At 39.2% G+C, this 26020-nt stretch overlaps 1 protein-coding gene across 1 annotated transcript in view; it reads right to left on the bottom strand.

Annotated features, from left to right (window-relative positions):
• The window catches only part of Kcnh8 (potassium voltage-gated channel subfamily H member 8), a 352841-nt gene that overhangs the window by 82874 nt on the left and 243947 nt on the right, over positions 1-26020 (bottom strand). Inside the window, exon 8 of the mRNA XM_021149362.2 lies at positions 5479-5676. Coding sequence (XP_021005021.1) covers positions 5479-5676 — 198 coding nt within the window. The remainder of the gene's footprint in view (positions 1-5478; positions 5677-26020) is intronic.

The following is a 26020-nucleotide window of genomic DNA, read 5'->3' as shown; positions in this document are numbered from 1 at the left end:
CGGGCCTGAGGGCACATTACAGCCTGTACAATGAGATGTTTTCTAATCTTTGCTTTGCTTCTTTGTCTACTTTTTCCTTTCTTTTTGGGGTGAAGCTTTCAAGGACAAAGGGTAGATAGATATGAATGGGACTGGGGTGCATGATATGAAACATAAAAAACAATAAAAATTTAAAAAGCAAAACATTATATGTTCATTTATTTATTTGGGGTATGTGTGTATCTGCAGAAGCATGTTTATGAGTTTGTATGTAGTAGTTTGTATATATGGGTATGGATGTGCATATGAATGTACCATGGGACACAGGTGAATGTCACAGGACAACTTGGAGGAACCAGTTCTCTCCATCCTCCCTGTAGGTTCCAAGGATGGAACTCCAGTTGTCAGCCTTGGCGGCAAGCATCTGTTTCTGGTTACCAGTAACATTTATTGACCCTGAGCCATCCTTGAATTGTAGTCTAGAGTCAGTCATGTCAAATCCGAAGTGGTCATGTAGATTTCTGAGATTTTCTAGACCCCTTCCCATGCTGTCAGCTTTCTGATCGGCTCTTCAGCCAACATCGTATTTTCTCAATGACTATAGCATCACAAGACACATTGTACTTTGAATGCAGGTCTTCTAATTTTGTGTCTATCCATGCTTGACTTTGGCTATTTTCAGTTCTGATTCGCATTGCTTTTTATAAACAACTGCCTATTCTCAAGCACATAAACACAGAGCTGCTTTGACTTCTGTTACACAGATCACATACACACACTGGGTAAAACTGGTATCATTACAACATTGAGTTTACCACTTTCTGTACATTCCAACAACTTTAAACCATTTGTAAAATTTCTCACTAGTGCTTTGTAATTTTCTGTGTAGTTTTACAGAATTCTAGTTAAAACTTTTCCTACATATTTGAAGTTTCTATATTATTTTGCATTTCACCTTGAGAGTATATGCTACGAATAGATGCACATATGTTTGATGTTTATACACTGCCTGTACTGTTAACTTATGAAGTCTAATAGCTATCTGAACCCTTTGAATTACTTTTTAAATGGATGCTTTCAAGGTTCTTGTAGGCTTTTCTTGTTATGAAATTTTGAATAATTTGGCTTAAAGTTTTTTTTACATTTCAGCTTAAAGTATTCGTCCTCTATGTATGTTATGTCTACACGAGATAATTATAGATACTTATATTGACTATATGTAAATTCCAAGTGGGATTTTTTTTCAGTTTTTTTTATTAGGTATTTTCCTCAATTACATTTCCAATGCTATCCAAAAAGTCCCCAATACACTCCCCCCCCAGTCCCCCACCCGCCCACCCCCACACCTTGGCCCTGGCATTCCCCTGTACTGGGGCATATAAAGTTGGCAAGTCCAATGGGCCTCTCTTTGGAGTGATGGCCGACTAGGCCATCTTTTGATACAAATGCAGCTAGAGTCAAGAGCTCTGGGGTACTGGTTAGTTCATAATAATGATCCACCTATGGGGTTGCAGTTCCCTTTAGCTCCTTGGATACTTTCTCTAGCTTCTCCATTGGGAGCCCTGTGATCCATCTAATAGCTGACTGTGAGCATCCACTTCTGTGTTTGCTAGGCCCTGGCATAGTCTCACAAGAGACAGCTATATCTGGGTCCTTTCAGTAAAATCTTGCTAGTGTATGCAATGGTGTCAGTGTTTGGAAGCTGATTATGGGATGGATCCCTGGATATGGCAGTCTTTAGATGGTCCATCCTTTCTTCACAGCTCCAAACTTTATCTCTGTAACTCTTTCCATGGGTGTTTTGTTCCCAGGGATTTTTTTTGATTTATTTATTTTTATTTTATATGTGTGAGTATTTTGCTCTCCTTCATGTCTGTGAGGCATATACATGTCTGGTGCTCACAGAGGTCAGAAGAGGGCCTTGGGTCCCCTGGAACTGGAGTTACAGACAGTTGTGAAGCCACATGGGCATGCTAGGAATCAAACCCAGTCCCTTTATAAAAACAGAAGTTTTTCTTAATGGAGAAGCAATCTCTCCAGTCCCTTATAATGTAATTTTATTCATGTGCAAATTATAAAATATGTGAAACTTCCAAAGAGGTTTTGGAGCAAGTAGTTTCGAGTCTCTTTTCTAGGTCGGTTCACCTTCACTCAGCAGTGAAATGTCTCTGTCTTAGGTAATTATCTGGAGTTTTCTGTTTCCCCTTTCCTTTAACATTGCTATTGCCTGCTTGTTAGTAACTATCTCTACCATTACCAGCTTCCACAGCTTGGTGTGGGATTAGGGATCCCTAAAAAGATACCCTAGGTTTAAGTGCACAGGATAACAAACTTTAAATTTTAATTTGTACCTCTTTTCCTGTTCAAAATAAATCACTTGTGTATATTTATAAAACTTAAGTAAATAAAATTAAATCCTAGAATATAATACTATGGACAATTTACACAATATTGTCAGATCTTAGTGAGTCTTAGCATTTAAACTCACCAGTCTTTTATGGCCTTTAGTCAAATGGGATATTAATAATCTCTCTTTCGTAGTGCTATGAGAATAACATGAATAAAACTGCTTTATATTATAAGTTTTTATAATCAGTTCTCAATGGTGTGCAAGTAATTTGTTAATTAGCAGATACCAAAATTAACACATCCTTTCTTTTAGCTCAGGGTAAATCTCACAATAACATAAAGCTATTCCCCCAAACCCAAATGGAGAGCTTTAAGAAATGCAAGCCGCTTAGGTCATTTACCATGAGAGCAAAGTTGCAGCTGTTTCCACCAGCGGTTGGGTCACCTCAAGTCCTGATGCCAGTTACACACTGCTTTTACAACAGGAAATTTGTTCAAAATATATTATGCAAAGAATTAACAAAGTGACATTATTAAATTGTATCTCATATATTTTGGGGTGGTGACCAATAAGATCGCCCATGTTCATCAAGGAGCAAGGATTAGATGATGCTTTGACACTTTCTGGTCAAGGATTACTTAGTATGTAGGTAGATCAGCAGAGTATGCCGAGTTGCCTAGGAGCTTTCTCAAATGGCCAAATTGGCAGTCTTTTGCATTGAACATCTCACAACATTTCCACCAGAAGACAAAGAAACAAAGAAACATGGACCACATTAAATAAGTATAGATGTGCTTACTTGCAAAGTTGCTTGTCATTTTGTTAGGCAGAAAAATGGGCCATTGGGGAGCTTGGGAATTACGTAAATCATAACACGGGGTGGGAAGCAGCTCCTATGCGTTCTGGCAAATTGTAGCTTTTTAGAAATGAGAATTCCTGTTCTCTGCTGTCTAGGCTGTTAGCACTTGGCATCTACCAAGAGCCTGTGAAATTGCTGTCATCCCAGCATGCTGCTTCTGCATCTCTTTCCAAGGAGGACAGCAGAGGCTGGCTCGTCTCCCTTGCTGCTTTTCTGCTTCCTCACTTGACTTGGAGCTAGGCCCTCCATCCCTGATACTCTCCAAACTCTAACTTGTGTTAGACTCTGGTTTTATTGTGTGGATGAAAGCCTCATGCTGTCTACATCCTGTCTCCCACCACTCTAACCGTCATTTGGGGTTGAGGGCAGTAAAGCAATATAACAAAGCAGGATTTTGGGAAATACAATGAATGCTAAATTAACTCAGTCATGAATGCTTACTTCATCCAGAGGGATGTGCAGATCTGTACCTGCTCCGTACAGGCAGTATGCTGTTCTGTAAAGCTTACTTCTATGTTTTCAAAAGGAGAAATATTTAAGTGGGTTCAAACTTTGCCCGCTTATTGGTTATATGACTTGTAAAGTTACTTTAACTCCCAGTGCTTTAGATAAATCATTTGAAAGGTGTTAGCAAGAGTAGTCAGTTCTGAAGAATCAGATTACGCCAAGTATTTCAGCAGGTCAAGTTATAGGGAGATGGTGTCGCTGGCAGCAGAGGGATGACGCAGTAAACCTTATGTGTGGAGGTCCCCGAGTGTTCTTAAAGGAGGTGCTTCCCCCTCTGGGTTTGAGATACTAGACAGCTGTAGCTGGGACTTGATGGGATGGTAGCATTCCCAGAAAGTTGATGTCTCTTAGGCGTTCCTGGAGACTGAAAGGTGCAAGCTATCACTTATATTGAGGGGAGGCTGTCTCTGAAGGAAAGCCTGCATGTCAGAAGTAAGCCCCTCTTCCTGCCTACTAGACGCTCACTGGTGCCCCCTACCAGCAGAAGTAAGGGACGTCGGCTGCCAAAATAGAAAGGTTTGTAGTGTCAAAACTCTGATTTTTTTCTTTTTAAATATTTTATGTATTTACATTCCAGTCATTGTTCCTTTCTCCCACAGTTCCACAACCCATTTTTCCTCCCCTTTGTCTCCAAGAGGGTGCTTCCTACTACCAGGCCTTCCCCCTCCCTGGGGCCTCCAATTTCTCCAAGTTTAAACACATCTTTTCCCACTGAGGTCAGACCGGGCAGACCTCTGCTATATATGTGCCAGGAGCCTTGGACAAAACCCAGACTTTTTTTTTCCCCCATGGAAAAGAAGTCTTTATTGTTTATTTCTCCTAAGTTTTCATTTTTATCTTGATTATTGCAGATATGATTAATTACTTTCATTTTATTTAGCACAAATCAATAATCTTAGTGTCACTTTAGGTGTTAGACTGTATTAGACACTTCTTCCACATTCCGAATTATTTTTAAAATATTGTGACAGGAGAGTAAGACATAGAGCAAGAGACATCAAGATTAATGTATGGAAGAAGTTAGGCCCGGCAAGATGGCCCAGTAAATAAAGGTTCTTGTTGCCAAGGATGAAGACTTGAACTCAGTCTCCCAGACAAACATCTTAGAAGGACAGAACAAACTCCTTCAGGTTGTCCTCTGACCACCATTCATATGTCACACAAATACACACACAAATGTAATTAAAACCCAGACTTTTAAAGATTATCAGAAAGTGATTCTGGGGCTGAAGGCAAATGGTACAATAACATATTGATTAAAAGGAATAATGCTGACCCCACTGACCTGTCTCAAGAATTACCCCAGTATTCACCATAACATTTAGTACAGATGATGGAACATTTAAAACTATGAAAAATGCAAATTACTTATTCCTTTGAAGTTTAATTATTTTTTTTTTAACCAATGATACACTAAGCATCCAAAGTTCATTACATTAGTATGAGTAAAATTTGGTAACACTAACTTTGTTTGAAGTTTCTAGTGTCCGACTATAATTCAGACTCAGGGAATTCCTAAGAGATAAATGGTACTTTTAAAAACCAGCATTTGCCCTCCCCAAATTAGCCTTTCATCTGCCCAGAAGATGGACTCATCAATACCACCAAGGTCTCTGCTAATTTATGTGTATATTAAAGTGCCCCAAACTGATTTCCTAACCAGTGGTTCTAGAATCTTCTAGTATCAAACAATTTACTGCTATTGTGTTTCAGAACTGAGCAAACTGTAAGAGGGCATATGGAGACTCAGTTCCCTTTCTTGCTCCTGAAAAAGGTTCCTTACCTCCAATCAGCATGGTGCAGATGGAGAAGATCTTCTCTGCATCTGTGTTAGCAGACACATTCCCAAACCCAACGCTTGTGAGGCTGCTGAGAGTGAAGTACAGGGCCGCAATATAGGCACTTCGGATGGATGGGCCCCCCAGCGTGTTGTTGCCATAATATGGAGATTCCAGTCTCTTTCCCAGCTCATGAAGCCAACCTGGAACGAAGGGAAAAGGACAGGCTTAGAACTGAAAACTAAGTCTCAGTTTAGCTGGTATGGATATGTATATCTGAACAACTGAGGATGTAATAAATTACTGGGAAAAAGAGTTTAAAAGGAACTATCAGGTTATTTTTATTCATTGCAATACAAAATATAATTTCCTGTTCAAAGTGATTGGCGGTGGCAGAGGTTGAAATGAAAATGCCTAGTCTTACCAACAGTGAGAAGCACACACATCCCGTGAAACTCATCTCAGCTGTCATTTTAAAGGGACATAAGGGCAGAATGGTGTTTTATTTTACCTCATCTGGTGCTGAAATGGAAAGTGCCTCTCCTATGCTAGGCAATCACTCCACTGCTGGAGCTACACCCCATCCCTGAGTAGTACTTTAAACCATACATGATAAACAGCTTCATACAAATGGGTGCTGCTCCTGTTTGGTAAAACCCTCTCCACTTCATAATTGACTAATACTAAGTTATCAGCTAAGTATCGTTTTCTAAGTACCTTAGACCTTGTTGCTTTACTCAGAAGATCTCGCTAAAATCTCACTCTGTGTTAGGGAGAGCAGGAACCCTGGGCATATAAGTGATACTCACACAGAATTTGATGCTCCACAACTATTTTAGGACATAGTGTGATTTTATCTAGAGGGAATGTTTTAAATAGGTCTAGCATATTATACCTCAATTATATTGTTATGGATTTATAAAAATCTATGTTAATAAAATGGAAAGAGTGCCATCTTCTACAATGAAAATAAAACATAAGGCCACTTTAAAATATTTTATTGACATAGGCAACTACCCAGGGCTAGTGAAGTCGTGGATCTTGGAAGAGAACCTATAACTTCCACTTTACTAGACCAGCATAATCCCTAATTCCATTCTAAAAATGTGTCCTTATACCTACAGATTAGTGGAGTCCTCACCCTCCGTCAAGGAAACTCTTCTTTGCAATAGTCATAGATCATTACAGAAAAATTATGACCAATAAAAATGCAGTTGTGGAGGCCAGTCCCAAATGGATATATCTATGATATAATGCGTGTACCTAAAGGTCATAGATCATAGCCGAAGACAGGGCAGAAAGATTCTATGAGCCAGAGGACTCGGGAGTTTTCTGTGAGACTGTGTCTTCTAGTAATGCCAGTGGTCTCACCAACATGACTGTCTAATGATGATCAGAACAAAAACAACAGCAATAAACATATCAAGTGAATAGCAGAAAGACAGTGAGACCTCAGTTCTATACAAAGAGCTATGAACAACTTAGCAATGCTAAGAATAGGAGAAAGAGTTTTCCTTGGGGAAAATCACACAAAATGGTCAGTCCTGAAAACATAAACACAGACACAAGTAATGTTATACAGACTGAACAGATTATATTTATGTATTTATGAGTGTATATGCATATAACAACAGCTTTTAAAAGGGAGGTAAAAAAATTGAGATTATAAGGAGGAGTGTTTGAGAGAATTTAGAGAAAAAAGGAAGGAGAAAATTATATAATTAAAATCTCAAAAATATCAATAATACAAAAACAGAAAACTTTAAAATTACAATTCTTAAAATCACAATTAGATAAATTAAACCATTCAGTAAGCATTAAATATTCTATTTGAGACACTTGCCATTTGAGATTTTCTATTTTATTTATTTATTTATTTATTTATTTATTTATTTATTTTTAAACTGAGAATTCACATCTGAGGAATATCGAATGGCTGAGAAGCACCTAAAGAAATGTTCAAAGTCCTTAGTGATCAGAGAAATTCAAATCAAAACACCCCTGAGATTCCACCTTGCACCAATCAAAATGGCTAAGATCAAAACCTCAGGTGACAACACATGTTGACGAGGATGTGGAGAAAGAGGAACACTCCTTCATTGCTGGTGGGATTGCAAACTCCTACAACCACTCTGGAAATCAATCTGGAGATTCCTCAGAAGACTGGAAATATATCTACCTGAAGACCCAGCAATACCACTCTTGGAAATATACCCAAAAGATGCTCCACCATGCCAAAGGGGCATGTGTTCCACTATATTCATAGCGGACTTATTTGTGATTGTCAGAAGCTAGAAATAACCTAGATGTCCCATGAAGAAAAGTGGATATAGAAAATGTGGTTCATTTATACAATGGAATACTACTCAGATATTAAGAATGAGGACATCCTGACTTTTACAGGCAAATGGATGAAACTAGAAAATATCATCCCGAGTGAAGTAACTCAGAGACAAAAGGATGTGCATGGTGTGTACTCACTAATAAGTGGATATTACCCCCCCCAAAAAAGTACAGAATACCCAAGATACAGACTACAGAGTTCAAAATGGTCAACAAGCTGAAGTGCCCACGTGAGGACACCTCAGTGCCACTTGGGAGAGAGAAGAAAACATCACAAGTGGGGAGGGAAAGAAGGAGGGAGGGAGGGAGGGAGGGAGGGGGAGGGACCTGGGAGGGAAAGTGGAAGGTGGAGAGGGCAGTGAGGGGGAGGACAGTGTGTGTGGGGGAGGATCCTGATTTGGTATTGGTTGAGGGAAAAGGACTGAAGCCCTGAGGGCCAGCAGAAAGAATGGAAACAGGCAACCTCTAGAAATAAGAGGTTTGTGGGACCCTCCCAGAGATCTGGGAGGTGAGAGACTCTCAAGACTCAATGGGAGGGATCTTAGATGAAATGTCAGACAGTAGGGAGAGGGACTTACAGAGCCCACTTCCATCAGGAAGACAGGACATCAAGTGAGGGATGGGGTTGTCATCCCACAGACACACCTTTTACCCATAATTGTTCCTGTCTGAATAAATTACAGGGATGGAAATGAAGAAGAGCCTGAGGAAAAGAAGATCCAGTGACAAGTCCAAAATGGGATCCAGCTCAAGGGGAGGTCCCAAGGCCTGACACTATCATTGAGGCTATGGAACACTCACAAAAAGAGATCTATCATGAATGCCCCCCGAAAGACCCAACAAGCAGCTGAAAGAGTCAGATGCAGTTATTTGGACCCAACCAATGGATAGAAGCTGCTGACCCCTGCTGTTGAATTAGGGAAGGGTGAAAGAAGCTGAGGAGAAGGGCAATTCTATAGGAGGACCAGCAGGCTCAATTAATCTGGACCCCCAAGATCTCTCAAACACTGGACCACCAAACAGGCAGCATATACCAGCTGATATGAGGCCCCCAACACACATAGAGGACTTCCAGGTCTGTGTTCATCCTGAGATGATGCACCTAACCTTCAAGAGACTGGAGCCCCAGGGAGTTTAGAGGTCAGGCGCAGTGGGGCTGGGGTGGAGACATCCATGTGGAGACAGGGGTGTGGGGAGTAGGTATGGAATTTGGAACAGTCGTAGGGTGGATGGAGGGGCATGCAATAAAATATGGAGTGCAAAAAATAAATTTGTTTAAAAAAATAAATTAAAAAAAGAGATTTTTCTATTTTATAATTCTTTCTGTGATAAGCGTACAGGCTTCATATGATTTTGGGATAGCATTCACAAACCACCGATTAAAAGCGCTTCATTTAATGGCTGCCCAGAAAAGGATGGAATACCATTACATTTCTTAGTAATAAGATTTTAAAGGTATAGTTTGTAGAACTGGGTTAGGTAATTAAAATGCAAATTTGAAGCAGCTGGGGATTCCCTGACAGCCAGGAGGAAAGCTTGTTGGGAAGTATCATTTCTGGCACCAGATCCTGATGCACTGCATCTTGGTGCACTGTAGGAAGAGGCAGGGCACAAAAGGGAAGTTTGGGAACAGGATCTGAATCTGCCTGCATCACTTTCAGGATGGGACCCTCTGCTCTCTGGAAACAGCAGTGGGAAACTGAATACCTGGGGCCAGGCTCTCCGTCAAGACTCCTCCAAGCTGTGCTCCAAGGGAGTATCGTCTCATCATGGCTTGGCAAAGAATTGATTGGAGAAGCGGGTTCTTTTGCTGTACTTTGGTCATCTTTGATAACTACAGGAAATTCGAAAGATGTCTCTGCCCAGAGAGTAACTATCACTAAGTCTAGTTTTGGTTCTCAGTTGAAACCAAAGGAGGAAAAATACCCCAATGAAACCTACACATCCTGCCCTGGACAAGACCTGGGCCATGGCACCAGAAACATCTGCTGACCTCACTTGATGAGAGTAGTAACTAACTTACAGAACTGAGCTTTCTCATTAATAATATAGGGAAACCAGGCACCCAAACCCTTTCTTTACTTACATGTCTTAATTTGAACAAGAGCCAAACATTAAGTTTCTGCAGCAGTTCATTTCCACAGTTAAAATGGCAGTTTATGTTAGGACATACACATACTATACTTTCATTTCCTGCCCACGCTTACACATGTATGAGATTACATTTGAACAAGCAACACATCATCAGAGAACAGACCTACTTCTGTGGATACCGTATCTCCTTTCTGTCTAGCCAACTGTTCATCTATTTTGAGAAACATCTTGTTTTTACACAGAGTTGCTTGTAATTGCTACAACTGACAGAGCAGAAGCAGTAGCTGCAATCATAAAGGAGAGAAAAACCCTAGTAACTGGAAGGGAGGTCACACTCACAATTCTGGAGACTGGCTCTGGACTAAATAAAACTTCACAGAACAGCTTGTCTGAAATGAGCACACATGTTCTATAGTGGGACAGTGCTGTGCAGAAGACACACTATTTAGCCAATTTTGATTCTGTTTTTACACCAGAGAAATTATTTTTTTCTAAAGAGAATGGATGCCCTAGAACAGTCTGTCTGCTTCTGCCTGGGTTGGACAAAAACAACCATACACAGAAAGGCATAAAATCTAAATATATAGAACATGCTGTCATGTGTTAAAAACAAAAGATTTACAATAACCTTGTTGTTAAACAGAGAGGCTGAAGAGCAGAGATTTGTGAAGTAAGCAGCAGGAGATCTCAGAGACAGAATGATTCTTGGTGAACAAGCCCAGAAAAGCTCATAATCTGCAGGATGATTCAACATGCATATAGAGTTGTATACTTGCTATGGACCCAGAGTTTTGCTTCAGTACCTACATTTAACTCTGAAAAGAAGTTTGTTTTTATTTTTCTCTCTCTAGGGTCCTTACATTAATAGCCTTAGCCTTTCTGTTTCCATGTATACATTCACAATCCGAACAAGAGGAACCCACTTTCCACAACAAACGCATCCCTAGAAGTTGGTTTATATTAGCATCCAGCAAATGGCCATACATTATAAGCTTGTCATAAAAATATGATCTATAAGGAGATATGATATGAATCTCTTTGGTTTTATAAAAATTTCAAGATGCGAAGAACAGTCCAGCAAAATGTAAGCAATTTAAATGAGATTTACATGTGTCTTTAGCTATGTGTCTACAGGGAGAGAAAGGAAGAAACTAGCCAATAATCAAACCTATAATTCAAGCTGTGCTCTACTTAAGACTGAACCCTCTTGTAATAATAGTAAACTAGAAGCACAAATGCGGTAGAATAGGATGTTCTTTCAGTTAGTTTGCGTGTGGCTAACTTTTCATCAGCCAACACTAGAGTTCTGGACACACAGCAACCCTGGAACAGAAGAACAGTTGCCATCAAGTTTTTGATCCATTCCTTGACAAATGACTGCAGTTTTGGAATTGTTATGTATATTTGAAAGGCCAGGACACTAAGACTCAGAGATTTGAAGTAATGTATTCCAAGTAGCAATGGTGAGATTTTAAGCCAAATCTGTGTGTTGCTTGGCCCAGCAAACATTTTTAAGAAGTCAGGAAGGGTGGACTCAGAGAAGGAGAGGCAGACAATGAGACATGCACGCTCAGGAAAGTTTTCACTCTGTACACGTGGAAACTCAGTCCTACAAAGGAGCACTGACACTGGATTGCTTAGAGTAATTAATGAGTATGTCTTGTAAGATGGCTTTCCTGATGGAGGGTTGCACTGGGCACTGTATCTCTGCTCGTGAAATGAGAGCAGATGAGGCTTCCTCAGTTTGGACAGCTTTGCAGGCACCTAGACAGGGAGTCTAAGTATGGGCTTAGCCTACTGGAGGGGCACTGAATGGTGCTGTACCTGTGGTCCTAGCAGGCACTATTTGAATGCCAAGTGCTTTGATGAATATCCACATGGCAGTTTTTTTCTCAACCTTTGAGATAACTAACTTTTTGGCTTTTGCATTGATCTCAAGGGATAAGTTACTAGTTTTATCTCTTTATCTCTTTTACGTCTGAGGTACAAGCCTATAATTTTTTAATTTAAGTAGCCCTGCTCTTTTGGTCACACCAGAAAAAAAAAAGATAATAATTTCATTTGTATTTTTTTCTCCCAGTCTGCTTTGATTTCCTTCTGGGACATTGAGGTATAATTAACAAATAAACATATATGTACTTATATGTGAATATTTGAGTATGTTTATATGTATAACCTTTGATAGACAACATAGTGGCTTAATGTATACACTATGAAATGAGTACCATAATGAAGATCATTAGCATATCTATAAACCCACAGTTGCATCATTTTTGTGGATGTGAGAACTTTAAAGACCAGTCTTCATAATTCTAAACTTTACAACATGCTTGCATTAACTGCATTATCATTAACTATATTGTTTACCTCATCAACTCATATTACCATGCTCTCTACTATGTGATCTCAAATTATGACTTTCGATTGTGCTGTGCTTCAATAGTTCTTGAATAAATTTGCACCTTCAGTGCCCACTGCTCTGAAAATAAGCAAACATGCCCCCAGATCTTATGTCATATTGAAAAATAATGGAATATTTATCTGAATGAAAAACATGGTGTGAGCATGGCATATATACATACCTTAATGTTTAAATTTCAAACCCTACTGTAACTAAGATCAAACTTTTGAACAAAATGTTTGGACAAAGCATAAAAAACCAGAATTGCTTAGTTTCTTTGGGTCTTAAATGGGGGGAAGGATTTGTAAGGGTGGGACTGGGAGGAGGGGAGAGATGAGGTCTGTAATTGGGGTATAAAGTGAATAAATAAATTGATTAATGAAAAGGAACCCAGCATTGTAATTCAAATTTCTCCCCTCTTTTCCTTCTGAGGACCTACTAACTCCCTTTGTACCTCATTAGAAGAGGTACATTGTGATTCTTGGGATCAGAAAAGAAGGTAGGTTACGGGCTGACAGAGAGGTCTGGAACTGGAGCACAGCATATGGGCTATCACCCTCTCAGACTTCCTAAAAAGGGGCTGGAGTGCTGACAGAAACCATGCAGAATTCAGAAGGGAGTGAGGTAAACCATGCAGAATTCAGAAGGGAGTGAGGTATATTGAGATAAGGGTTCAAGACCTGAGTGTGTGTAAGTTTCTTTGTGCACATGTGTGTGGAGGGGAGGGAGTTACTGAGATCAAAAGCATTAGCACAGTGGTTTATTTCCTGCTACAGGTTCTCTCTCTCTCTCTCTCTCTCTCTCTCTCTCTCTCTCTCTCTCTCTCTCTCTCTGTCTCTCTCTCTGTATCTCTCAGTGTTTGGTACTGAATTCTGCTCCTTAGGAATTCCAGGCAAACACTCTATCACTGGGGAATACCCAGAGCCCTGATGGCCACAGATGTAATACTTAATGCCATGCAAACAGGGCCCTCTAAACTAACAGGTCTGATGCACATGGGAACACATAGAAACTGAGGCAGAATATCTGCCCTGGTTGTGGTCCTAAAGCTGAAAAGAAAAGTGGACATAAGCCTTCATCCCTAACTCAGAAACAATCTGCAACTTGATAACCATGTGCAAAGACAGGCTGCATACTCGGTGGTAGACAATCAAGAAAAACAAACTCAATAGCATCTTTGGGGATTATCTAATTTATATATAATTACCCTATAATATACATATATATATATATATATATATATATATATATATATATATATATATATACTCTATATGTCCTTTGTGTCTGTATAGCTTCCAGTTTAGTGTTTTGAGACACTTTCTGAGTGTATGAATAAATGAGTCTCTGCATCTATATCTGTTTTCTGTGCCCTTTCTAAGTCTCTTCTTTCTTTTTTATTTGTTTTGTCATATTACAGTGATTTGATTTTGTTTTATTTTAATATATTTTATTTTATTTATTTTTATCCCATAGGAGACTTTTTGTTTTCTAATGAGTGATAGAAAGGGAGGGGAAATGGAAGAAACTTGGAGGAGTAAAAGGAGGGGAAACTGTAATCAGGATACATTACACAAGAAAAAAAATCAATTTTTAATGAAAGAACAACAAAGAATAGCTACTTTTAATCTATCTATATATCTATCATCTATAATCTGTCTATCTATCTATCTATCTATCTATCTATCTATTTATCTTACTCATCTTTGTTGTCTCTTACAATAACTGTATTGCATAGAGTGTAGAAGAGACACCTCAGGCATCACCTGCCACTAAGTTCTTTTTTCTTTAATAACCTTTTTATTTTTATATAGTTTAGCTGCCCATACAGACAAAAAGGAGAATGTATCTGGATATGGTGAGACATGACTATAATCTCATTGCGTGGGACACAGAGGCAGAATTACCACTGCAAGTTTAAAGCCAGCCTGGCCAACATAGGGAGTTCCAGAGAAGCCAGGGTTACATAGAGCTCCTGTTTCAAACATCAATTTAAAAAAGCAAAATAATGAGAGCATAGAGGTCCTAATCTATCATATTCATTTAATCAAATTCCTCCAAGTTTTCTATTCTATATTACCATGTACTTTTGTCAAAACTGTGAAATTAGCATTGGTACCTTATTAACGAGGCTATGGACTGTTCATATTTTAATTGAAACTATACTTTGTTCACAGACTTAATACTCAATAGTGGAAGGGAACCACACTTGGCCTTTAATACTGGTCTGATGTATTAAGGGAAGGATCTTCCAAGTGACAGGGAACCAGTCACTTGCAGGTACCACTAATCCCACATTTTGATCCTCACATTTTTAAGTGGCACAATTTTCTTTTGAGGTAAACAACTGAAACAAAAAATAATTTATTTCAACAAAGTAGAGACAGCTCGGTGAGTCAGAAAACATATCCTGTCTCTGACCTTGTCAGTAATCAATAGTCAATTCTTTATGCACCCACTGGCTTTTCTGACTATTTTTATGAACCTTGGATGTGATGTGTAGACTATTGAGAAATCTGTAGGTTCTTATCATAAATAAGAGAAGACTTGAGATGTGATGCAAAGGGTATTAAGAATGGTTTAATTCCTTAGTTTATCATGTGCCAGCCAGGGTTTTGTGGCCACTCTATTCTATTATAAAACAAATAAGAATTGGCTAATGCATGGTCAGATAATGGCAATGCCAAAAGTTTAAATAGGGAGGGATGGCAGCGTGGAGGCAATACGAGAAGTCTATATTACTGCACCAACAATGTGTGAGGTAACTTTGCAGTGGTGACACAAATCTGATTCCCAGGAGAGGCTACTATCTGAAAAGTTAACATTATTTTTCCCCATTGGCCAAAGGCTCATAGCAGCTACTGCTAAAATAAACATGAAGACTATTGCATTTTGAAGCATATGACATGTCTGCTCTATTTCCATGGTGAAACAGTCTTTCAGACCAGGGGATCCTATGTGCTCAAATAATCACCAAGAAAAGTGAACACTTGTTCTAAAACTACTCCTGCATTTGCCTGTTTTCTGTGGTATACTAAGAATTTCAAAATTTTACATAGTTAAAAAAATGACTCTGACTTTTGATTGGGGGTGCTTTTCACTTAAGCACTGTGTGATGGCTAATACTGTCTTTTAAAATCACCTAGAAGACAGTCCTCTGCTGAGACCTGTGCTTATCTAGATTAAGTTTTAATTAGGGGAGCTGCATTACTCCATAGACTGGGATCCTGAACTGAATGCAAGGGAGAAAGCGAGATGAGCACTAGCATCCATTCTGCCAGCTGCCGCCGCCATGGCCTCTCTTCTATGATGGATTGTACCCTCAGTCTGTGGATCCAAGTAAACCCTTACTTACTTAAGATGCTTGTGTTAGGTATTTTATTACAGCATCAGGGAAAGTCACTAATAGTAAATTAATTTAAATATTACACTGTCAAATAGGTCATTTTCACACACACACACTCACACACACACATACACACACACACACACACACACACAAAAACACTCACACAGACACCACTACTAGCAACCACCCCAATATAAACAATCCTAGGCAGAATGAGAAGCATGGGATGATTGGAAAGCACAGTTGAGCAGCTACTATGGCGTTTCCTGATTGATCCTGCAAAGAAGCAGAGCATGCCATCTGTTTCCAGCTAACTAGGGCACTTCCAGATGCTTCCAAATCTCAGCTAAAAATAGAGGAAATTGTAACAAAGATTAGGCTCATGGCTAAGTTGGCAGAACACAGACAACGAAATGCTTGGTTCAGCCTTCTTACATAAAACAGGTACACTTAACAGCACTTTCAGAGGTGTGCCCCAACACGGACGCTTCTTCCTTAGGTTAGTTGCTCTGCTGGCTTACTCTGATTCTGAAATATACATCTATGAATGAGCTTGGAGTATTACTTCCAAAGATTACTTTTCACTCAGAAATATCTTAAAGTACTTGGTACTTGCATTGGGCCAAAAAAATCTGTACAAAAAATATAGAATGAAATAAACATAACCAAAGCCAGGCACATCACTTAATTTCATTGTTTATACACTAAAGGGTCCATTATTTGCTGTTGATCTGCTTGCTAACTTTCTCTTTTCCTGAGGGTTTAAATGATAAAAAGCTAGAGAGGAGAAATTCAAGGATGTGTCTTCAAGAGGTAAAGAGTTTTCCGCTGGTTTGCCCGATTGTCTGGCAGTCATTTAACTAAAAAGGATGGAGTTCTGCCATCTCTTGAAAAGGAGTCTTAAGTTAGCCTGGAAGGCAAAACTTAAAGTTCTGATATTTCTTTCAAGCGAGTAGAGGGAAGCACAATGCACCATTACAATAGGAACTCCAAAACTTAGCAAACCATAAAACACACTTGTATGCTCTACTTAGGGTCCATGAGGTGTTCTTTATAACAGCTCAGTGTCACACTCTCCCCAGGGCCTTTCTTTCCTTTCACTTTCTAGGAAAACTTTAAATATCTTTGGGATGTCAGCCTTTATTCTCATTCAGACTGACTCTCACATCTAACCATGCATCTCAAAGTGAACAAAGAACTTTCGTGACTTGATGGGCTATGGTGTAAAACTGGGGAGGGGGAGCTGAAGGTCTGATGGGACACTTTTTAAATGAGATACACAGTGTAGAAGAATGGGCACCATGAGGAGAAGCAAGAAACGTAAGAGAGATAGAAGAGAAGCATGAGTATAAAGTGCATGTCAGAGCCAGGCATTCAGATACTATATGAGCTAGGCACCAGAGCATCCCAGCCCTAGAGCATTGCAGCTAGAGCAGAGAAGGGAGAGCGGTTGTAGGAGGATGCTGTCTGTGGTTTTCATTTCCTGGTTAGCCATTAAATCTCTGAAATTCTCTTAGTCTTCTCCACTCTACAATGACGATGACAGCAGCTCACATCACAGGCTGCTTTGTGGTTAAGAGTTATAACTCATGCAAAATGCCCAGAGGAATGCATACGGCAGCACCCTCATCAAGCAGTAGGCTCCTGCTTCAATGGCATTGGACGTTTTGTTGAACTAAGATTCATGTGGACTTAAATTATGCTTTATTGTTGAAAACATACAGAGTATCTTTCCAGCATTCGGATAATCAGAAAATAACATACCAGTTACATCACTCTTAGGAGCCAATGGCTTGTCAGTTATATTTACAATGTACACACACACACACACACACACACACACACACACACACACACAAATGATCAAGCTGTAAAGAAGTTTTCTGTAATTGATGTGCTATGTGGCTCTGCAACACCCTATGATAAAGGTTGTGTGTTGTTATATTTTCATTTGTGAATTCATGATGAGATTATGTGATGATCATCAGAACTATAGAAAATTTTATTTAATCCTGTAACATGTACATTAATTTTTTTTTTGGAACTGTAAGAGCTAAGAGGTTCAGTCCTCAATGTACATATTAAAATGGTGGTGATTAAGAATGTTGAGACAAAAACAAAAATAAAGGTAGGTGTGTATTGGAGAGACAGATGAGTTACTGAATCTGGATTTGTCAAAACTGAAAGACAATATATTGTTTGGTGTGCTATTCTATGTCTCCATATTCCTTTGATATGCACCAGTCCCCTAATGGACTCCATCTCTTTTATGGAAATTGTGATCCTTGTAGATTTTTCTCTGGTATCAATTTTCTCTTCTCCCTGCAGATAGGAACATTTCATGATGTCATCTCCCCCCTGCTTTCTGTTAGCACACCAGGACATATGGCTTATGGCCTTTGTGTTCTTTCTGTGGATGGAAAGTTTTGTGAGATCTCTCACTTCTTCCCTTGGGAGCCTTAGCGATTTTTCCAAAGGTAGAAAGGGATGTGTTAATGTTCTGTGTAGGCAGTCGTGGGTAATAGAAGAGCTTTTTGGAACCACAGATTGAACTCCAGCAACTTCTTGGTGCTTCAGTTTCCAGGAATAGAACTCTAGTTACTTTCTTATTGACTTTGCAAGAGATTTTATATAGGTCAGATCTACACTGCTGAGAAATCAAAGATCTTACTACTGTTATTTTTTATGAGGATCTACTTCTTCATGTGATTTTCTTTGACATCTTTAAAATTGTTAGATAAATTAGACATCCCAAGTCACCTGTTAACCATACCACTAGTTAGTGCCTGACTTCCATTTTCAGTCACAGATACCAGGTCTTTGCCTACAGATTCATATGTGGCAACTCTAATGCCCCTTTAAAGGGTTAATAGGGGTAGAGAAAAGGTAATATAATCTCCAGCCTGGCACACAAAAGCTGGTTAACTCACAATGTCACCCAAGTGAAGCACATTGTTTAATCAGAAGTCTAATCAGGATCAACAGTCTTTGAAAAGCAGTCTTGAATGGTGGAGCACCACCTCAAGCACCCACAGCCCTATCTCCCTTTGAGGCCCACACATTTTCTCTCCCTGTTAAGTGTTAACCCATCTCTCTCTGGCCATGTCCAGTCTACTCATTAGCCCGTTGCCCTTTGCCATTTATGTGTGATAGTGTGTGGGATGGAGCCTGTCATTATTCAAAACCATAGAAATTTCCGAAGCAACAACTCAAGAAAAAGTGGGAAATGGAGAGTCCAGAGAAAGAAGGAAGGAATCCATTGGGAAGAAATGCAAATTTAAAAAAAAAGGTCCAGGAAAGCCTTCTTTTGGTTGGTGATGAAGAAAATATCTATTGGCCCTAAAGCAAAAGTCTGTTGACATACATGGAAGAAAAAGCTGACAGGCACTGCAGAGCCTTGTCATTCACTGGCAAAGCCAGTCTGTACAAGGTCAACCACCCTTTTGTTTAAGACCATTCCCTTCCACCAGAGGCCTCAAGTACTTTTCAGCCCCCCTACTCTTGTAATTAACCTCCGACACTGAACCAAGTCACGTCAATTCCTCTGACTGACAGTTTCCTTTTCAGTCGCTGTGATGAAATTTACTTTGAGAAAAGCAACTTAAGGGAGAAAGGGTCTCTGGCTCAGAATTATAGGTTTTAACCCATAATTGTGGGCAAGGAGAGGTGGCAGGCACTTGAAGCAGTGGCATTATATCCACTGTCAAGAGCAGAAAGCCATAAATTAATGAGCACATGGTGGTGATCCTCTCTCTCTCTCTCTCTCTCTCTCTCTCTCTCTCTCTCTCTCTCTCTCTCCCTCTCCCTCCTTCTCTCTCTCTCTCTCTCTCTGAATCTTTCCATAAAATGATGAACCTACAGTCAAGGTGTATTCTTTCCCTTAATTCAACACAATCGAGAAAGATCCCTGGGAGCAGTGGCTCTCCACCTGTGGGTGGCAACCTCACCCAGATGAGTCACATATCATATATCCTGCATCTCATAACAACCCATAACAGTGGCAAAATTACCATTATGAGGTAGTCATGAAATAATTTTATAGTTGGGGTCACCTTAAACAGTTGCAGAATTAGGAAGGTTGAGAATCACTGCCTTAGAGGCACGGCTATAGCTCAACTTAATCTAGACTATTGCTCCTTAGACTGCCTTCCCAGATGATTCTAGATTGTGTCAAGCTGACAATGAAAACTAACCAACCTATGTTCCATGCTGAGAACACATTTACTCCATGTGCTAGTGAGCTGCAACACTTCTGAGAACGTTCTGACAATCAGAATGTTCATTCTGAGGTAGTGGACCTCCAGGGAGCCTATGTGAATAATTACATCAGAGGTTTAGAGACACCAGAGCCACAGGAACCAACAAAAACCTTTCTTCCTCATTTGCCTAAATCTTGCTCTACTGAATTTGAAACAAATGTGTTGTTTATGTTACCATGCCAATTCCTCCAAAAGCCACAGCCTGATTTTGGGAATCATGGGTATCATTCAGCATTTCTAATGAGTAACACTTGACAGTCAGCTTCAAACCATCTCTGCCATGGTCATCTTTTTAAAATCCTATTAGGCTACTTCCAATGCTGGGGATCTCCTCTTTGAGCATTCCACAATCCTGTCATTTGTCAAAGTTTTCCTTGGTGTTTTGTCTCAAGCAGCGGTGGTTTGATTTTTCTTTGTTTTAAGTGGTGGGGTTTGTTGCTGTTGTTGTTTAGGGCTTTGGCAGCAATTGTCCTTTCATGATAAGACTGATTCCTTAATTCCCCATTCTGACATCTGGTTCCTAACCAATTTATAACAACAACAACTCCATTTCCTTTTCTTCCAGCTACTCCTGAAGTGGTTCCTTTAACCAGCGAAAATGAAATTACCTTTAGTGTTTCCTCTGTTCAATTGTCTGCACACCATAGACAGTTTTGACCATAAACCATGTTCTTTACCATGCTGTGTAAAAGGCAGGGAGATGGATGCTCAATATTCTATATCCTATAGTGGGAACTCTATACAGGCATAAACAAAACTCATACAACTCAACAAAATGAAGTGCTGGCTGGAGCAGTGAGAATAAGTCTTGCAGAGCACTATGTCATCCTCAAAGAATGATGTAACCCTTGACCTCATGAATTCTGAATATCTATGACTGCTGCAGGAGACCTCTGAAAGAGTAAGCTCATTAATGTTCCATTATGGTGTGGAAGATGGGGTTTATAAATTATATATACATATACATATACATATATATCACTTGCTGGGAAGAAGGATATTCTTTCTTCAGTGGTGTAGCCATTTACACGTTTCCCATGCTCCTGTAAAAGTAACCCCTGAACCATGTTCCTCTAAGTGACCTCAAGTTACCAGACTGGACTTGGGTAGAATTCTTTCTTTTTTATTGTTTAATTGTTAGTATAATTTCTGGGGTGACCAAATATTTACTCATCTGAAAAGTCCATCCATCAGTGGGCTTAAGGAAGGGAGAAGAAGACCTGTACTGTCCAAGGTCACCAGGGCTTGGACTGCAGTGGTGGCAAAGAGTAGCTAAGATCTCTGAAAACACATGAGTGGTGGGCACCAGGCCAGGAAGACATGTATAAAACCACACAGCTGACTTGAACACAATGATTTGATCTGACCGTTGTGCTGATTTCCTTTCCCTGCTATACAATCCATATCATAAAGGATGAAAAGAAAATCATAAGTTATTCAACCCATATTTCTAGCTGTGGATTCTCAGATTGCTTCTGGACCAATGTACTACAGTTTCTTACAGGTGCAGACCTGGTTGGTCAAGCAGCCACCTTTGTACCGCATCTCCTGCTGGGTGGTGCAGATGCTGGGATTGCCCTGTCTTGCTGCCACTCAAGATATACTTCTATCCATATATCCCTGATAAGTGCACTTTGTACAATCTTGGTTTTGTCTGTGTCTCTGTATCATCATTAACACCTTCTGCCATTGGCAGCTGGCTCTCAAGGACTGTTGTGCTAAAGTAGTATGGTGCAAGAAGCCGTGTCAAATATATTTAACATACAAGTTCACAGGCTTAAAAATAGTTTCCTCTCCTTCAAAGGTATCAAAACGAGAATCTGCAAGAAAATATGGAATTAAACTGCTATAGCCAAGACAGATGCTTAACATCATGACTGACATCCTAGAAAAACTTTGAAGAAACCTAATGGGAAAAAATGGAGAAGTAATGCTCCCCAATGTATTCATGAGTATGAGAGTGTGTGCATGTATGAGAGAGAGAGAGAGAGAGAGAGAGAGAGAGAGAGAGAGAGAGAGAGAGAGAGAGAGAGAAAGAGAGAGAGAATAATGGGGAGGTTGGCATAATTCTCTCTAGCATCAGGGAGTTCACTAAATTCTACTTTGATGATAATTAAGAATAAAAAGTTAATGCACATTTCATTCTTTTTTTTTTTCAACTTAGAAAGCTTAAAACAAAGTTTTCCATAAATTGTAACGCAAATGACATTGAAACATGGGGAAGCTTTGGTAAAAGCTTGTAGGAGGTTTGGTGTGACTGAAAAGCTCAAATACAGAGGCATGAGACACCTTTCAGGCCCCAGAGAGGCTCACACGGAACACTTCATATCGCTGAGATTTAACTCTTACACTGCATTCTAGAGAGTAACTCCTAATGATGAATCATTGTTGTGACACAGTAATTATACACATTTCGAGTCTATTTCAACACACTGTGAATTCCTTCATGAGAAGTGATCCTATTTAAGAGAGTATTTGTCCTTTCAAATTTCAGCCTCACAAGTAAAGAAAGTGACCTATTATTCACAGCAATCATTCTCTCATTGGTTATGCTGGGCCATAGAGACCTTACCAGGCAACCCCAGGAACACTGAAGACAGACTCCTGGCTGGCTTGACACAGTAGGCACTATTATGTAAAACTAAAATTCCCAGTGGGGAAAAATCTACTTATTTAAGGAATAATAAATTTTCTAAAGCAAATTGGGAAAAGTTAGATTTCAAAACACATCATGGAGAAAAACCTCATTGCAGCTGAAACAGGAGATTTAAAATGTTGAGTTAAATCCTTCCTGTAAAGTTATCCAGAAAAAAAGTCACTCTAACAAATAAAAAATAAAATTTAAAAGATTATGTAAAAAAATGCAAACCTCCTACAAATATGTAATGTAAAAATTAGATTAGCTCAGTGAGATTCTGCAAAGTTCTCTGTAGGTTTAGAGGTCCTGACTGTGCTTCCATGTAAATGAAAATGTCTGAATTAGCGCAATTTAGAAATGTGCTTAGGGATTAAGAGTGTGGAGACAATGCACACAGGTGAAAGCAAGAGCTTCCACAGGAGTAAGTAACATTTTATACTTAACCCAAACCAATTCAATACTTAACCAGTTATTGTTTAGCTGTCCAACAAATAATTGGAGGCTCAAAGAAAATTAAAAATTATACAAAAATAATTTTATTCATCATTAACTTAAAGATAGCATATTAAGACAGCCAGGCCTTCTGGCACACCTGTGACCCCAGCACTCAGGAGGCTGAAGCAGGAGGTTCAAGGTCAGGTTATTTGGTGAGAGTCTATCTCAAAAGAAATAAAATGTCTACGCTATGGCCATGATCTCTGTAACAAATGACTACTACACCACATCACTTCTTTCTAGCAGTTACTGCATGTGCTGGCAACAGAGGAAGTACAGAGCATCCCATGGTCTCAGTTGATATCTTCATCAATGAATAAAGTTGGCTTATTCATTTTCGGAACCCAATTGCATTATGTTTTGGGTGGTTAATATATCGGTGTTGTTGAGCACAAACTTTTTTCTGTAGGAAGCTCATTGAGTCTTTCCCCTCAAAGGGGGTGTTGCACCCTGACACCTACAATGCCACCTCCTCGAGGATGGTGTCATACACTGTCATGAATCCTAGGATCTTGAAATGACACACTTGCCAATTGGCTGTTGGAGAAACAATTTCCTGAATCATTCCCCAGGCTGTCACACAGAGTCTCTACCTTTCCCAAATTACACTACTTCAGTCATAGTCTTGATAACTGTAAGCCTAGACAAGTACACTTTGAAAATCAATAAAATTTGCCTGCACTAAAGCATAATTTTATGAGTAGATGATAAAATTAGAAATACTGCCCTCCTTCTGCATGTAATGCTCTAAAAAACCAACCTTGAGTGAATTCCACTTCAGTCTTGAAAGATTGCTAAAAATAAGCCTGTAATCCCTGATCATGGCGAGCAGGTTGTTGGTATAGACTGCCAGAAGTTTGGGCATTGACTTCAAAACAAGTTATGTACAGCTTCATATGAGGCAAGTCTAGGTGTCAGATGAACAACAAGAACACCAACAGTGCTGAACATCAACAAAGTGTTCAATAAATCCTTTTGCAATTCTCTTATGCCTCTAACATCACTAATATCTTTATCTTATAAGTTGTATTTTAGACATATAGCACTCATACATTTACACACAGAAAGTAAAGAGCCCAGACTTAAAGTCTGGATTTTAAATGCATATTCCTTAAAAAAAAAAAACAAACAATAAATTTTTCCCACAGGTACCAATCCCAGGTTCACAGAGGGTTTCATAGTCAAAGGTGAGATATAAGTCACACATAAATAGAATATTAAAAAGTACTAAGAATTTCATGGAACCAGATGAGCAAAGATTGCTACATTTTGCCCTTACCGTCTCAACTGGCTGGATCTTCTATGACCTACTTTATGCCTGTCTCCTCATAGAACAATTAGTAAGGTGTAGACAAGCAAAGCATCATAGGACTTGAATTGATCAGTAATGGAAAGGTAGGACTCTTAGAGCTGTGTGAGATTCTGGGCTCTGAAGTTTCTGGGAGATTAGACTTGAGTTTTGTCTGTCTTTTATAACTAATCTCAGCAGGAAAAACAAAGCAAAGAAACAGATTTTCTCCCAAAGACTTTAGGTCCAAATAAAGGTCATGTCAGCAGGAGATTTTGGCAGCAGTTACCTTAGAGATGAAAACTATGGCACACATTTTAATTATTCCTTCATTTTGAGGCTTTTTGAAAAAAAATCTATTTAAGTGCAAAGAGATTTTCCACAGTAGTACACATGACAGGAAAGAATGAAGAAAAGAAGTGCTGAAGATGGTATACCAGATGTCTAATTGGTTCCGATGAAAGAATTATCTTTTCTATCATATATCTATACACTATGTTCAATATTGTTAAAAATTTCCTGGGAAAGGACTGCACTGAAAATGCTTCATTTATAGAAATATTTCCATAATTCAGATGGCAAGGAAGTTCTTCCTAAGTTTAAGGGTAAACAGTGAGATCACCAACCTCAAGCAACACGTGTTCACGTTTGTGATGGGAATTGCCATAGGAGGCACTTGGGAGGATGATGCAGGGCAGCTCTCTTCATGCTTCTTTCTCTCCTGACTTGAGATTAAATTCCTAATGTGTGTCACTCAGCAGAGCCCCATCTCTGACTTCTGCTGTGGTAGGGTCACACTGTGCTTTCGGCTCAATCCGCAACCCGTTGTGGTGATTTCTGTCATCTGTTTATTCAATCTCTCTCTCTGTGATGAGGTTAGTGACCAATGCTCTTGGCCCTGTTCTTTGGTCTTAAGGAAACTTTTACACATAAAAAATATATACCAAAATAGATATTTTTGTCTTGTTCATTTGTATGTTTGACCCCACCCCTTTTTGGTGCTGAGCATGGCAAGCATCCTCTCTACCACTCACTATATACCTAGCCATGACAGGGTTTTTTGGGTTTTTTTTCTATCTTTTAATTTTTAATTTTTTTTTGGTGTGTGCACATTTCTTCAGTTTCTATTTTTCGGTTTTTAATATTGTTCATCCCTAATAGCACTATATCCCCTGAGAGAGTCAACAGATACGCACTTCAAAAATATATGGAAAGTGGAAAATCTTGTAGGGTTTAAATTCAAGAATCCCGTCCCACCTTATGCCTACGCACGCACACACACGCATGCACACACACACACACACACACACACATTCTGTTTTTCGCTATAGTTATTCTCTCAGAAACATAACATAAACTATGTGAAGTTGTCATACATTTTATGAGGTGTGTGCAGGAGCTAGAAGAAATGATTTCACAAAAAGCATTCTGAGGCTCTCCTGCCATGACACCAGTACAATTTATGTTCTTGGTAACTGGAAATGTTAGATTGAAGGGCTAGAGATTTGATGTCAGAAGTTTAAATGCTTTTACCAAAAAAAAAAAAAAATCATTCCAAGTGGCAATAAATTCTAGAATTTATTCCATTATTTATATAACTTCATTCTTATATTTCAAAGAAAAGACAACAAAAGTTGTAACAGAATTTATGTTAGATTATTTGAAAATAAACTGACAACA

The sequence above is a fragment of the Mus caroli genome, chromosome 17, assembly GCF_900094665.2.
Source record: "Mus caroli chromosome 17, CAROLI_EIJ_v1.1, whole genome shotgun sequence".
In the NCBI taxonomy this organism is placed as follows: domain Eukaryota; kingdom Metazoa; phylum Chordata; class Mammalia; order Rodentia; family Muridae; genus Mus; species Mus caroli.
This window is presented reverse-complemented; position numbering and strand designations above follow the sequence as displayed.